The sequence below is a fragment of the Lepisosteus platostomus genome, chromosome 13 (assembly GCF_059453375.1).
Source record: "Lepisosteus platostomus isolate fLepPlt1 chromosome 13, fLepPlt1.hap1, whole genome shotgun sequence".
Classification (NCBI taxonomy): Eukaryota; Metazoa; Chordata; class Actinopteri; order Semionotiformes; family Lepisosteidae; genus Lepisosteus; species Lepisosteus platostomus.
The window spans coordinates 26,173,206-26,190,166 of record NC_142623.1 but is presented as its reverse complement, the minus strand read 5'-3'; the positions used below and the strand labels follow the sequence as shown (position 1 = coordinate 26,190,166).

General features: G+C 36.8%; 1 protein-coding gene across 3 annotated transcripts in view; it reads left to right on the top strand.

The window, feature by feature from the left end:
- mapk9 (mitogen-activated protein kinase 9) overlaps nucleotides 1-16,961 on the top strand; it is a 53,356-nt gene that overhangs the window by 25,185 nt on the left and 11,210 nt on the right. For 2 of the 3 annotated variants that reach the window (XM_088603854.1, XM_088603852.1), the window contains exons 5-9: nucleotides 6,261-6,399; nucleotides 6,548-6,713; nucleotides 8,898-8,969; nucleotides 10,906-11,088; nucleotides 11,468-11,592. In XM_088603854.1, coding sequence (XP_088459980.1) covers nucleotides 6,261-6,399; nucleotides 6,548-6,713; nucleotides 8,898-8,969; nucleotides 10,906-11,088; nucleotides 11,468-11,592 — 685 coding nt within the window. Of the gene's footprint in view, nucleotides 1-6,260; nucleotides 6,400-6,547; nucleotides 6,714-6,841; nucleotides 6,914-8,897; nucleotides 8,970-10,905; nucleotides 11,089-11,467; nucleotides 11,593-16,961 lie in introns of all 3 variants that reach the window. The other variant, XM_088603853.1, reaches the window with a different exon arrangement.

Genomic DNA, 16,961 nt, shown 5'->3' with positions numbered 1-16,961 from the left:
ATTAGAAAATGAAGCAGATACAGACACTAAGTCTTCTGAAAAGAAAGGTTCTGAGGTTAGATTTAAACTGGCCCTGGTGTGTGTGTGTTTGTGTCTGTCTGTCCTGTGATGGACTGGCGCTATGTCCAGGGTGTATTCTGCCTTGTGTCCGTCGCTTACTGGGATAGGCTCCAAATCCTCTGTACTGGATAAAGAGATTAGAAATGGATGGAAGTAAAGGCACTGTGTGGATGGAACTATACACAGTGTTAGAAACCCACTATGAAATGGCAGCATCTCACTGAGAATAAAACATTATATAGTGCTGGCTTAAGGAAACAGCCTTTCCACCTCTCTTGCACATCAGTATCCATACCTAGTTATTTAAACAAATTGCCTCTAATTATAAACATCTTAATATGCTGGCTCTGTGGATCCGCATCAGCTATGTTTGCCCATTCCTTCAATTCATGTGCATCCAACACACAGTTCAACGCTAGCAACTACACAAAATCTAAAATATGAGCTCTACTTGCCACTTACAATACCAACAGTACCAGCTAACTTTAGTAGTGACATTTTCATGGATCTTTTTGACAATAAAATTTACAACATCAGACTTCAGACACAATTAAACAGGCCTCAAAAAAGTCTGGTACAAACATTTTCAGCATGGAATAAACCTTTACTTTAATGGTATAAACCTTAAATGGATTCATATTCTCAATAAGATTTGGTGCTCAGTAACATGACTTAGAAAATGACAGAAGACATACGTATCATGCTTATCCTTCTATTTTTCATAATCGTAAACTCCTTAAGGCAGTTACATTTTCTCTGTTCTGACCTGGAGTTACAGAGAAATTTAAATTCTAATAAGAGATTTGTAATGAGGAAAGTCATACCAATCACTCATACCAGGATTTGCAATTACAATACAAATACTTTCTTTCTGTATGTGTTTATTTTGCAGTTTGAGTCTATGGCATTCCTTTGGGGGTCTATACTCCAAGGCATGACTTTTTTATGGGAACATGACATTTTTTTAAAGTCTTTTAATGCAAGCTTCATATAAACCCTTAGCAGTGGTTACTGTCTGGAGCAGGTACTTGAATGGCACAGATTCATTGAAATGATTCAATTTCTTTTGAAAATATTTGGGATAATACATATTCCAGAAATCACAGCCGTTGAATTATCCAGAAATTAATTTCTCTCAGGGTGTATTTAACCCCTCATGGATGGCATTGTATGAAATGAGTTTGTAGTTCCCCATTTGCCTCTATTATGAGATGCTGTGGACACTATTTTATACATTTTAGGAGTGTCCATAGGAAGGTATGTTCTAGAAAGAGTGAACTTCTGTTTTGCCATTATTTTTAATAGGGACGTTACATGTTTACACTTGGTGCTCCTCCTAGAGGAGAGGATACGATTAATCTAGGCTTATCACAGAAACTGAAACACATCTGGTTGGTGAGTCTACTGTGGGTAAAATGTTACTGGTACCGCATGTTGTAAAGCTCAGTATTTTCTCTCTTGGCCTGACTTTTTTAATGTCTGAGTGTTAGAATCCATGTTGTTGCTGGTAAGGGAACGGTAGGTGCTGTGATTGACACAGTCAAAGCCTTGTACAGAGATACCATTGTAGCTGTTTGACAGTATTTTAGATGTCCTTAGTTAAAAGCATGGGAGGAAGTACTGCCAAGGGGAGGGGGGGGGGGAGCAAGGATTTTTTCTTTGAGTTTGTGAGGTTATTTTTTGTTATATTGTGTTTCAGAAAGCAAGAAAATAAAATTTACTGTATGATAAAAAGAGAAAGAGCTGGAGTAGATCCTCAGATCAGTTTGCTAACAGCAATCAAACAAAAAAAATGGAAAGAATTGTCTCCTCCTGATTGGAACCTTTCTTACTGTCTTATAATTTATCAGGCTACCTTTTAATTTCCACTGAGAGAAGGAAGTCACTTGTCATGCAGCTATTTTATTCTTCATTGCACAATATGCTCTAAGTTAGCAAATGAAACATGAACACTTATTGAAATAAATCAAGAATACGATTAACATGAATGTATAAACATCCAAACTATCCTTTATCACATTTAATTATTGGGTTAGCTTTTTATTGAGCCAAAATGTTATAAATGTGTGAACGTCTGTAAAATGGAAATATTTATATTTTTCTCTTTTCTGTTACCTGCCTGACAGCATTTTGTATCCCATTCTGTATATTACTGGAAAATATTAGACCCAACCTAAAGAATTCATGGGGGTAGTGGGACACAGTACTGCAAAGAGTCTCCTAAAGGGACAGAGCTATTAGTACTTATGTGTTTGAGTCTGGAGAATATAGTAAACTCTAAACATTAAGGGAATGCATGGAATCGGAAAATATAAATTGCATAGTACACAAGACTTAACTGGTTTTATTCTAAGAAAGCAGACAAGACTGAGTCATGGGACTCAGAGGATCCAAGGCTAGACTGAGTATAATAGGCTTCGGGCTTCTATTGTGACATCTACTGTAAATTACAGAAATGTTAAAAGTAAACAAAATAAAGTAACTAAAATGTGGTCTGAAATCACCCCTTTAGACACCCCTTTTACTTCACTGGTGACAGATATGAAAGGCAATAGTCTCCCGTTCTGTCTGCTGTGTGTTGCAGCAGAGGGACTCCCTGCAGCTGAAAGGGGCAGAGTAACTTGCATGCCCTCTAGTACAGTTTATACATGCACAACTTTAAAAGCTAGCAAGACAGGTTTCGATTCACATTAGCTGGCGAGCCTTGTTAAAAAAACGAATGATAATGTAACATGCCACTGTTCATGAACAAAGTTATACTGAGATTTCCTAAGATACGCGATTAAAAAATAACTAAATAAAAATTTGAATCTCCTGCGGAACACATTCCATAAGAATCAGCGGTTTTACAGTATATATCGCCTTTAAAGGTGGCTTCTCAAAACGCTTTACGGGATAAAAACAACCAGAACAGCAGCAACAACAATATTGTATTTCGTTGCACTTTGAAAACCAAGTAATAACTTAACTATACAGTACGTGCAAACGTTTCGTATGTTGCTGTCGTGAATGCCTGCGTACCCATAAGTATCTTATTTGCCTTGAGTCTGTCTACAGTATCTCTGTCCCACTACCCCCCTCTCTCCCTCAATTCAATTCAATTCAAGGTGTTTTATTTGCATGACAGATGGGTACAATTCTTGTTGAGAATGTATACTTTGATATTTACACCTGGCGCGGCACCGAGGGAGCGTCTGCATTTATAACTTGGTTTTTAAAATTAGTCAAGCAATATGAAGCATCTCCTTTTACTTTTAAGTCCCTTAAATACATTGAGCACAGCTTTCTCACCATCCTTACACAAAGCAGAAACTGTCCGATGACTCACAGTACTAGTGGAAAGATTACAGATTTTAATCGTCTTTAATTTTGTCTTTAATTTTGCCTGTGGAGTGTATCTTATTAAGCTCTAAATTGCATTTTGAGCGCGGTTTTTGACTTTTTTTTAATTGCATTTTGGGCGCGGACAGCACATACAAGGGTTAATGAACTGCGCCAAGAAATTTAAAATAGTATTCTTTAGGTGTGAGGGTAGGAGTGGACCGCAGCAGGCATAATCAGCAAACCAGGAAAACAAAGAACAGGACAGGTGAGATGTGTATCCAGAAAGCGAGTGATCAGAAAAAGGAAATGGAAAACGCAGAAAAAGGAAACGCTTTACAGGATAAAAACAATAACAACAGTAGTGGCTGGGCAAACGATTTTTTTTATCGAAATACAAATTGAGATACTGTACTGTATAATGATGTGCATGAACAAAGGTATACTGCAATTTTCCTTAGATACGCGATTAATGCTTCGTAGGAGGAGGCGGTCTTTTCCTCTTGTCTAACAGTCTGTCCACAAACAAAACATTCCTGTTAGACAAGAGGAATTGAAAAAAAACAATTTTGTCAATGAAAACCGGTGTGTGTGTGTCTCTCCCTGCTGGATGTCCCTCTCACAAACTGCTGAATGAATAAAATAATTTTATTGAAAACGCGTTTGCGATTGTCTGGTATTTAATTTGGTCCCTTTTAACTGTTTTTCGATCTACTGTATTGCTTTGAGATGCCACTTTTAAAGGCGATATGTAAAATAAAGTTTTTTATTATTGTTATAGAGAAACATGATCAGATTTTCCCTGGTTCAGAAAAAAGATCTAAAGTGCTACACATAACTTTCTTAATTCGATGTATTTAAAGCAGTGAACTACTGTAGGTGTCACATAACATTCAGAAATACAATCACGTATTTGACAAATAAAAACGATTATAATCTAATCCTTCCACGTTTGATCCCAAATTCCCAAGAAATATAAATCTTGACGGGTAGAAAGCTATGCTGAAAGTTTATTAAGATACTTAGAAGACAAAGATACTGTATCAATTTATGTTGCATTAGCCTGATTATGATTAAAAAACATATATAATTAAACACGCGTTTGCGATTTAAATCAGAACACGATTTAAATCAATATAAATGTTTATATTGTAACGCATACTGTCCAGCCTCCATTTCTCTATAAAAATTTACTCTGTTGCACACACACACACACAATAGAAGCAGGAACCACTGTCAGAAGGGAAGATATGTTCAAAATATCGCAAATATCGATCATGTTGCGATATTTTGAAATATAAAAGTCAATTGATTGTCCATAATATCGCTATTCTATTTTTTCGAAATAATGTTTGTTAAAAGAAAAGTCCAGCACCAGCTGGATTCGAACACACAACCTGCCAGTTGGTAGTCACGCACCTAGACCAGTCGGCTACAAGACAGCGCGCATGAACAGGCAGGCGAAACAGCCCTACACAGCCCTGTCGCAGCACACAAATACCGTTATTACATTCTTTAGATACGCGATTCCATATTATATTAGCAGAAAAGCTTAAAACTACCACTTTTTTCACACGCTATTTCACATGCTAGTTAAATACTTCGTTAGGGAGAAATGGAATACCGGTGTGTATTTTTCCTTTAAAGTGCCGATTCCTGGAATCTGACTGGCTGACACCCCTCTGAAGTGGTTCCATAAAATCTGGTATACGGAAAAGAAAGCGTTGATAAATACAAGTGTCTTTTAATACACTCTTTGCTGTGCTCTTGAGGATCCTTGTGATATTTTAAGCTCTAGTTGAATGATAGGTGTCGCATTTTAAATCATTTTCGTAGTTAGAAATTATGAAACGCCCTGTTAAAAGCAAGGAAGTTTTTATGCCCGTTGAAGTAAAACAAAATGCCTGACAAAGTATGGCTTGGACAGATTCCAAGTGCTTGTACAAATGTGCTAAAGAAATTATACTTTGAGTATACAGCTTGTCCAAAGTCATCCATTATTAATACTATTAGTAATATCTTCAGTAAAGGCTTTGATGCATAAATATTTCTGATAAAGGTAGGTTGTGTACTTTTGTCCAACTGAGCAATCTTGCTTTCATAAAATATACCAACATTTTAATGACTGATGATTAACATGCTGTAATACACAGTTCAAAATTAAAGGCTCAAATGCTGTACATGAGAGGTTAAGCTCCCCCTGGCGGTTTTACAAGGCGACGGCGGATAGTTAACCACGTGACACCACGTTAACTGCGTGATACCGCGTGATACTGCGACACGCCCACCGGGGTATGCCGCGAAATACCTCACCCATTTTGAATGGCTGTATCTGTAATTGCCAAAAAGATTCTGTAGAGAAGAGCTCAGAGAGTTGAAACAGCATTTTTAGACCCTAAAGTCCTGCTTTGTTGGTGCCACAGATTAATTCAATTAGAGTTACTATAAAGAGCCCTGACCTGAATTTTAGGTTAATTTTTATGACTGACAGTATTATTTAAGACAAAGTTGCATCTTCTCTAATTTTTATTGTGTTGCATTAATTAAGTAATACATTGGCTGTTGTTGAATTTCTCATCCTTTAATATGTAGTAACAGATTTAATGCTGAGCCTCTTTTCCTTTTAGTTTTATTGTCTCACATTTTGCTACGAAGTAACATGTATAGATTAACCTTTGAATAATTGTAATATTGTAAGTTGAACTGTGATGTCTTAACTAATGAAAGCTTCTGAAGTACATGCATTTTAATATTGTAGCACAAGAGGATTTCCATTTATTTTCTCATATTGTTCTGTTCAGAAGGTGTTTTTTTTAACAAAGGTTACCAGCTCTGAAGACAGACAGGATGAAGTACTGTATGTATCTTTCATTCTCCAGGTACTTAGTAATGGAACTGATGGATGCCAGTTTGTGCCAGGTTATTCATATGGATTTGGACCACGAGAGGATGTCCTATCTTCTTTATCAGATCCTGTGTGGCATCCGACACCTTCATTCTGCTGGTATCATACATAGAGTAGGTCATAGTACCTTTTTAAATTTAATTTAATTCTTTAGACATGTTTTTCATCCTCCCCACAAAAACACAAAACTGTTAAAAAGTCTTAAGACATAGACTTTAACATAGCGTGCTTACATAAATCCTGCTACTGTTTCATTTCTAGGACCTGAAGCCTAGTAACATAGTAGTGAAGTCGGACTGCACTTTGAAAATTCTTGACTTTGGTCTTGCAAGAACAGCCTGCACTAACTTTATGATGACTCCATATGTAGTTACTAGATACTACCGAGCTCCAGAGGTCATCCTTGGAATGAAATACAAGGAAAACGGTAAGAGGTCACTTAGCTACAGTATGTACTTAATTAATGGTTTTCTTATTATTATTATTATTGCTTTGGCCTGCAGTTTGATAAGTAGGTTTTTTTTCTTGCCAAAATGCTAACATTACATCCGGTAGTGGATTTGTGGTCTGTGGGGTGCATAATGGCTGAAATGATTCTCCACAAAATCCTGTTTCCAGGAAGGGACTGTATCCTTACAATTACAGGGTTACTCTAAAGAAATTGTTCAGAATTGTGGGCAGAGATATCTTTGTGTGCTGACATTAGACACTGTCTTCATCAAAGATGGTAGAGGGATGCCATGATACATCCAGGTTTCATTACTTTGGTGAAGTTGTACATTTTTGTATTTTTGCATTGTATTGCATTGTATTCTTGGTTGTCCCATATTTCTGCATTGAGTATAATACTGTGTTATTTGTGTTAAAATTATTTCTTCTTTATTTTAATATTAGCTTACTTTATATTATTCCATTATAACTAATGATAGTCAGTCTTTGGATTCCTAACTGAAAGATTTTAGATACAAATCCTGGGTAGGTCACTGCTATTATACCCTCATTAAGGACCTTGCTTTAATAAGATCACTTTAGGAAAAAGCCCAGCTGTGTAATTGGTACAAATGTAAGTCACTTTGTATATACCAACAACCAAATAAATTAAATAAATGAAAGTGCTCTTCCTCCTTGTGGATTTGCTCAGCTCCTGGTTAACCAAAGCAGGGAATAATTTTAATCAATACTATGCTAATTTGCACTTCCTGTCAGTCATCTTTGAGAAATCTTGTCCAGAGGGAAGACTTGTTTTGTTTTTTAAGATCGCAAAAACTAGACCAGGAAAAATAGAAAATACACCCACAGGATATAAACAGTAATACAACTAGTACAGGAAGTTAAAAAAATGTCAGATAATAATTGTTGAAAAGTTTCTCAGTACATGATAAAGGACATATTTAGTTAAGGATTAATTGTAAATATTCTTGACAAGAATGTAAATGTTGAGCAGTCTGTTGGGGGTAGATAAAGACTGAATATCAGGCCAGGAAACACCCTCCTAGTTCTGTGGATACATTTTTATTTGTAATGTTTTTTAAGTAGTTCCTCAGACACTCAGATGGCACATTCATATTCTGCATTTGGAATGCACTGTAAGGATTCTAGAGCTATTATTTATGCAAGCCAAAATAGCTAAAATAGCTATTCTGTTTTTTAGCTTTAATTTTTAAGTTTCTTTTTTAGACTTCTGTATAAACAATTCCTTTGGATTTCATAACCATGATCAATTAAGTGCTATGGAGTTAAAATATTATGTTATGTTATATGTTATGTTATGTTATGTTATGTATGTTTGAAAAGTGTTCTTGGTCTGTCTGATTTCCTTTAGAGTAACCCTTGATTTCCACACATTGTGTCCTTTCTGGACACTAGCATTTTCATACTTCTAGAATCCAAACAGCTGGAATTGGGCATTTTCTATCTGGGCAAGAGAAGTGAATGTGCACATTTTTGAAGAAGAGTGTGATGTTCTTGTAGAGTTGCGCATTGGGAGCTCATAGAAACATCTGCAGAAAAAGAAATGCAGAATTTAATCAAATAAGTTTAGGTGTCCATGATGAACACAAAAAAAAGAAAAAATATTTGATCTTTTCCTTACTCATTTTAATTAATATGCTTTTTATACTTACAGTTCTTGACATTAATTAATGTCACAGAGCTGTAGTGCTCGTATGTTGGTGGGAACATTTATATATATTTTTTAGAATAAATGAATATTACACTGCTGAGCAAACGTGTTCAACACTTAGACACAATCAGAAATGCTGAGAGGCATGAAAAATGCATCAAATACAATTGGCTCCAGCACTCCTTTGTTGTGTTCTTAATGATTCTTAGTATATGTTATGAGCAATGACAATTTACTTAAAGCAATTAAGTTCTCTATCATAACATGTAAGGAATAAGTACAGTAATTTATAAAATGTTAATAGAATGGGATAGTGAATTTCTATAATAAGCTTGTACAAGTGGTACTTAGATTTTACTGGACTTTTTATTAGCATATTCAGCTGTCCTAGAACCACTGAGCATTTTTTTGTTTTGGTGTATAACTGTATCTGTTTGCTTTGCATTTTTAAAATGCATGTTTGTTTCAAAGATTTTACTTTGTTTTCAGTTGACATCTGGTCAGTGGGTTGCATCATGGGCGAAATGGTTAAGGGCAGTGTGATATTTCAAGGCACTGATCGTATCCTTCCCCAGTCATTCTTCAGCCCATCTCGGCCATGCTCTCTCCATGTTCATCCTGAAGCACGATAAGTCTGTCCTGTTTGTCTTAAATGTGATACACTTGGAGTCTCATCCATCTGAAATGTGAATATTACCTAAGCTGTTAAATAAGCCCCTCTTGATATGACTTAAACAAGTTCCCACTCCAGTTTAATTAACTGATTGGCATACTGAATTTGTAGTTGCTTAATTCAGCATTCTGTAAAACCATCTCTGTTGGACTACCATTTATTCTGAACAGATCTGATGCCTGAAGGATACTGGTAAAGGACCACTAAATGGGTAGAAATAGTGCACTTTGTAACAAAGTCCCTGAGGTTTCAGGAAATTGTTTCTTTATGCATTCAGTTAATTTTAGGTTTCATTGACTTGGATTGAAAGTTTAAGGTATATGCTTTAACCAGATCTTCTCAATCTGTTTAATATGTTTAATAAATATATTATAATGTGGTGGACTAACTGGTTAGGGGTTTCAGACCAACTCTGCAGTAAAAATGAATTTTGGCATCCTCGGTTGTGCAGAACTTTCCATAGCTATACTGTGAGAGATTCAGCAATCTGTCAAAAGTCTTAAAATTGACAGAACTCTTCATAGGTACGGGATATATACTGAGTATTATAAGAAAAATATCACTGTATTCCTGCATGTCTTTCAAAAGTTAAAGTATATCGATTTTTGTTATTGAATAAATACTGAGGCAGAATTTTGATTCTTTGACTTGAGCAACTTGCACTGTCTGAATGAATGACTCACCTCATTAGTGTTCATTAATGGGTGATGGGGTGATGTATCCTGGTGAAAAGAAAGAAAGGAAAATTCAGAATAGAAGCAGTGTTCTGTGTCCTGCATTTCAAGAGAACAGCACCTTCCTTCATGCCCTTAGTATGTTGGACACTGCTGACTAAGTCAGCTGACTGTCATCTGGGGTGTTCACTGCCTGCAGTTTCTGTCTTGTCATAAAGACAGTTAAACTCACTCTGTCAAAGATAGGCCATGATCAGGGAGATTGTGGGTCATGGCACTTTTTCGTGCTCCAGTTAGGGGTGGATTTTACACTGGCAGGTCCACTACTTTAGAACTGCCAGGTTGGAACAACCCATACATCAGTGGTTCAACTCTGAAGAGGCAACTAAGCAGTCAATTCCAGATCAGATGACCAAATGGACCCAGTGCTCATTGACACAACAGATCAAGGCGGTATGAGTCAGCTCACTCACCAGCAGTGGACCCAAGTCCTCTTTATCGATGAAACGATGAAGTAACGTGTAGACCACAGTGATGGACATCAGGAGCAGTGGTGCAGATGTGCAAAGTGATATAATAATGAGAGCAATCTTTTCGCCCTTAAACTCCCTTTGTGATTGCTGTCATCTGTCTTGCACAGCACTGCATTGGTCAGGTCCCCGGGACCTCCCTTGCCACCCTTCATTCAGGCTCATCCGGCCACAAGAACATTGGGGTACAACTACTTGTGTGCTCATGCTACATGTGTAACAACAGCTTGCTTTTAACATGGGAATGTTACTCATGTTTTGAATTCACTACTTTTACTTATGAGTCTGCTGATCATTTGTAGGTTGACCATGGAGTGTAGCATATAAGGCTCACAGACTAATGAACAAGTACATGTTTGTTTATGGTCTGTGACAGAAGTGGAACAGAATCCCAGTGCTTCCAATGGTGGCCACACATGCTACTACGGTCTGTTCAATAAAATGTCAGTGCAACCGTTGCAGTCATTAGAGTCATTTTCCTCATAACACTGTGTAATTGTTGCAGTTATAAGTGCTAAGTTTCTTTTGAAGCTCAGTATATTTTAAACGTGAACAGGTACATGTTGTGACTGTATGTTTGTGTTTGCAAGTGGTGATTTTCCTGACCTAGATCCTGTCAGATATTGATCAATGGAATAAAGTTATTGAGGTACTTGGCACACCTTCCTTGGAGTTCATGAATAGACTTATGGAGACAGTCCGCAACTATGTGATGAACAAACCTCAATACCCTGGTGTCAGCTTCCAGGAACTCTTTCCAGATTGGGCCTTCCCTTCTGACTCTGAACATGACAAGCTGAAAAGTAAGCTTCTTTGTTTCCAATTTACTGTGTATGGACATTGTTTAAAGATTTAATGCAATATTTTTAGGATAAATTTTAAGTGAATAATTTAGAAAAATAAGCATACAGTTATAATAATATGTAGTTTTAAAGATACTCGTTCTTAAACATTTTTGTTAATCAGGATAGCTTTTATTTAAATTGAGATTGAGATTTGTGGGCGTTGGTACAAAAGCTATATTCCTTTCTCAGTAGATAATATTCTGTTAAAGGATTAAGTGTTGAAAAGGGGGTTTAATAACTTTGAAAAGTTCTTTTTGCATAATCTGATGTGTTGAATGCTTATGATCATATAACAGCACTGTCTTTTAATAATAATATCTTTTGTTGATTATTGTAGCAAGCCAGGCCAGGGATCTGTTATCCAAAATGCTGGTAATAGACCCAGAAAGGAGGATCTCTGTACAGGAAGCTTTAAATCACCCATACATCCACGTCTGGTATGACCCTGCAGAAGCTGATGCTGTAAGTAGACTTTTCTCTTGGCACACAAGGCATTGTCAAAAACAGGTTCCTGAGGAATGTTTCTCAAGGTAAGTCTGGACAGAGCTCAGATGGTGAACAGTTTTCTGATATCTTGTGGAATGCCAGTTAAATTATTTTCTGTTGTGCCATTTTAACAGTGTTGTTATCCAGACCTTTTAACTATTAAAGCAACATTATGGATTCATTGCAGGAACAGAACTCCTGATATGCCACAGCTCATGTAATTATTTGGGATAATGCAGTTCTTTAGAATTTAATTATGAGGAATAAGAGATGAAGAGTTTGGTCGTCTTGATTCAGAAAGGGAAATGTGAGTGTCACAGATGCTGTGAGACTTCTAAAAATATGCTGATCCAATGGCCTGGTATCTGTGCATATATCTATTACCTGTTTAGGTATCCCTGGTGTAATTATGTTTCAACAAATCTCTTAAGTGAACAGAAGGTGATGCAACCTCTAAATTTTTCTGCAGATTATAGTGCAAAAATACAATTCATTTGCTGATGTTAACAGACTGAAAAAATAAAAAGTGAATGTGGCATTTGAAAAGGTTTGGACACCCTTCCAGATAATTTATTACTACTTTTTTAACTTGTGTTTTTCAAAGGCCCCAAAACTTTGACTCGCTATACCTTAAATTAAGTGAACCCTTAAAAAGTTCCAGGGTTGAACAAATACTCTTCTAACCTCTCAGGTTGTGATTGTTGTCTGTACCAACTGCCTACTTGGTACAACCATGGGCTGTCTGCAGACTTGAAAATAAAGATAATTCACTCTTACAAAGCAAGGGTAGGCAATAAAAAGGTCTCTAAATACTTCTAGTTTGCATTTTCAGTTGTCAGAAACACCTTTAAGAAATGACAGTTAAAGGGAACGGTTGAAGTCAAGGCAAGATCTGGAAGACTGATAGAACTGCTCGCAAACTGGTTCCATCTGCAAAGGACCTGCAGAAATGTTTAGCTGACACTGGAGCAGTTGTTCACAGGTCCACAGTACAGCATTGCTTACACAAAAATGATCTCCATGGGAGAGTATCAGAAGGAAACCTTTCCTACAACTTCATCACAAAAGTCAGCGTTTAAAGTAGTCTCCATTTACAGTGGTCAGCGCTTAAAGTAAGCAAAATAAAACCTCGATAAACCAGACTTTTTGGAACTGATGAAATGAAAATTGAACTTTTTGGCCACAGCCACAGAAGATGCATTTGGAGAAAAATGGGTCATGCATTCGATTAAATTAACACCTTACTAACCATTAACCCTAGGGGTGGATCTACAGTATTATACTTAGGGTTGTGCCCCAGCCAGTGGCACTGGAAATAATGTGAGAGGTGAAGGAAGAATTGATTCAACTAAATATCAAGAAATTCTAAAAGCTAATGTCTCAGAGTCATTGAAAAAATAAAGCTGAAAAGAGGTTGGATATTTCAGCAAGACAAAGATCCAGAACATACCTCAAGATCAATGATGAAGTACTTGCAGGAACGAAAGTCTTGGAATGGCCTTCACAGTCCCCAGACTTCAATATTATTGAAAATCTCTGGGGAGATTTCAAACATACAATGCAAGCAAGACCAAGTATATATCTGAGCTAGAAGAGTGGGGGGAAAAATTCCAAAATCAAGCACGGAAAGACTCTTATTTGGCTAAAGGAAACATTTGTAAGCTGTGATTTGTGCCAATGGAGGTGTTACTAAGTCCTGACTGACAGAATGCCCAGACATTTATGCATGACATATTTGCTGTTTTATTATTTTGAGTGCCTGTAAAACTATAAATAAATATTAATTGTGCATTGAAATTTGCAGAAAGATATCATATTTAAGTTTGCAAAGCAACAAGTAAAAGGTTTATTCCATGCTGAAAGAGAAGAAAGGAAACGCAACACAAAGCTGTGGAACCTTCTTCGGGTGTAAGTTTGTACAATGCAGAGGTTTTGTCAACTTCTTTTCACTTCGAGATTCTCTGAAACATTTGATCAAGGGTGCCTTAAATTTCTCACCCAAATTTGCACTGTACATTGCCACACTCTGTGTTGGCTCTAGAAATTTTGGGATTTAATATATTGTGGTCTGGAGCACAGCCTCCTGCAACGGAATGACATTGCTATAGTTACAGGCATCCTGATCATGTCTGGCAATCTGCATCAGTTGATTGAATTTATTCCAACCTAACTTTGAGGGTTCAAGAATATTCTTATTAAGAATGTAGTCAGTGTATGTGTGCAGCCACAACTGGATAAGTGCTAAATCAGACAAATTGTAAATGTGCTATGCTTACTGTCTGTGACTCAGTGACTGTGTAGAATGAAGAAAATGTTTAGCATGCATTAATGAGTTTTATGTTTTGCTGTATGTTAAGGAGTACCTTAACATAAAGGAGGAACAGTATTGATCTCAACAATGGGATGTATGCTTGAAGAGTGGATATCACATGTCTACACACCCTCATTGTAATTTCAGCTTTTGTTGATGTAAAGGCTGAAATCAAGACAAATTGTGTCAGACCTTTTTTCACCTTGAACATCCTTTAACTAATACTTTGTGGAAGCACCTTTTGCTTTGATTACAGCAGTAAGTCTAAGTTTGGATAGGTCACTTTCAACTTAGCACACCTGGATTTTGCAATTTTATCCCACTCTTCTTTGCAGAAGAGTTCAAGCTCAGTTAGATTGCAAGAGGATCTCCTGTGCCCAGCCCTCTTTATGTCAGTCCACAGATATAGGATAGAACTCTGACTTGGCTGTTCCAGGACATTGATCTTCCTTTTTTTAAGCCATTCCTTGGTTGAGTTGGCTGTGTGCTTCAGATGGTTCTCATGTTGAAAGGTGGAATTCTTCTTTAACTTCAGCTTTCTGGCAGAAGGCAGCAGGTTTTGTGCCAAAATATCTTGATATTTGGAGCTATTCATTTTCCCCTCTATCCTGACTTGGAATTAAGGCCAAAAAGTTCTGCCTTTGCCTCATCAGACCATAAGACATTTTCCCACATGGTTTTGGGAAACTGAATGTGTCTTCTTGGAAAATTTTTACAAGCTTGGATGTTCTTTTTTGTGAGAAATGGCTTTTGTCTTGCCACCCTCCCCCACAGCTCAGACTTGTGGGGAATGCGCAAAATGGTTATAATATGCAGGGAGTGGCCAATTACTGCCATAAATTCCTACAGCTCCTTTAAAGTTGCTGTTGGCCTCTTAAAAACCTCCCCATTGAGCTTTCTCCTTGCCTGGTCATCAGTTTTGGAGGGATGTCCCAGTTTTTTCTGTGTCCTCGTGGTGTCATATTTCTTCCACTTCTTAATGATGGTCTTCATGGTGTTCCATGATATATGTAATGCCTTCAGATTTCTTTTATATCCCATTCATGGTCTGTACCTTTCAACAATAAGATCCCATAGATCTGTTAGCTCCTTGTGGACCATGGTTGTCTCTGCACTATGCAATCAAGAAACCTTCAGGGAAATCCTACAGGAACAGCTAATTGTATTTAGGGCTAAACAGATTTACTTCAGTTGATGTCAGGTGAAGGCAAATTACCTTTGTACAGATCCAGATCCAGCCATTCAAAAAGCTGCGTCAAAACTTGGTAGGTGTGGCGCATCATACCGCATTATAACGCATCATACCGCATGTTATGATAATAGTATCCGGAAGCCCCTTGTAAAACTGCCAGGTGGAGCTAATAAAGCTTGACGTCTCCTGTACAGCATTTGAGCTGTCGCCAGAAAACGCCTGGTTTCGAATCCCGATCACTGCTGAGGGACAATCTTTTTCCAATTAAGAATTTAAGTTGTATACTCTTTAGACTTTTAATAATTTTGAACTGTATTACAGCATGTTAATCATTAAAATGTTGGTTTATTTTATAAAAGCAAGATTGCTCAGTTGGACGAAAGTAAACGCCTTCCACCTTCACCTTCATAAATATTTTAATTATCCATAAATATTTTATGCATCAAAGTCTTTAACTTGGTAACTTACAGTACATGGGTTCTGGTTTTAATGTGCTTGTTCTAACATTATTAAGCTTATATTCTGTACTTCATAAAAAGTTAGAACGTTTTATCCTTTTCTAAGAATGCGTAGTAAGAACACCACTTGCTGTTGTTGTAAAAAGATAAATGTTGTAGTGATTTAATATCACTTGATAGTTATATGAATATGGAATCATGTAACTAAGCAGCTAAAATATTACAGGTGGACATTTTTTAAACATTTTGACATCCATTTCTTTTTTAAAAAGTTTTATTGTCCTTGTAGTGGTAGCACAAAGCACTGCACCCAATGTTTCAAAGCGCGATCAGAGTATTACTTTCGGTTTGTTTCTTATACAGTGAATACATAAAAATAGTCCACTATTATAGCTTGTTGTTGGCTCTGGCGTATATTTATGTATCTGAATAAATTAAGTGATGGTATCCTGATTAAGGATTTCTTTGCGAAATTCTTTAAGTTAAACAAAGGAGGGAAGAAGGGTTATTTTTACAATTGGCACTTTGAGATTCTGACTGATTTAGCTGAAATGGATAACAAAATCATGCAGTAGTTATATGTATTGGAAGGCGCTCTGTTTTATTAACAGACACTCTGACTCAAACCTATGTTGTACAGTGATATAGACGTGGGTAATGTCATCCCCATTAAACAATGTGCTTATCGTGAAAATCCTGCTAAACTAGAAATTAGACACAAGAAGAGTATTATTGGACAATGTTGTGTGGCTCTGGTGGAATTTCTCTGTAAACTGAAGAGTTATAGAGGAGACATGTTATGGTTCGCCTCTTTTTACACTTGTGAGAACATTCCAATGTTAATGCGACATGGAAGATATTATCAATACCTTTTAAATCTGAAGCTGTTAACTATACTTTACACCTGCATGTCAAGATAACGGTTTAAAATAAAAAAAACCTCAAACCTTTGATTGGATTAGAACGTTATGATTGTTTTGCAAGGATGTGAAACGTGACAATTTGTTACAGTTACCATAAGGAGTAAAAAAAGGGTACTTTTTATTTTTTTGTGACTGCTGGAGTGGCTTGCAATGCCTGGATAGTTAACACTTCAAAATTGCTTTATCAGTCTGTCTGTGGGGGGAAGGGGAGAGCTCTCCTTGACAGCTGACACTCCTCCATATGCTTAAGTGAAAAATGTATAAAAACGCCAATGTAAACGTCATATTTACAATTTGTTGAAAATAAAAATGTCAAGTTCTCTAAAGCTTTCTCAGTCAAGAACGAGAATTCATATAGGGAGCTGTGTAAGCATCCGTAGGCATCGAAAGATCAGCTAAAAAGGGAAGAAAACAGTTTCAGAGGAAACAGTGTTTCAGGTGTGAAGAATACAAAGCCCCAA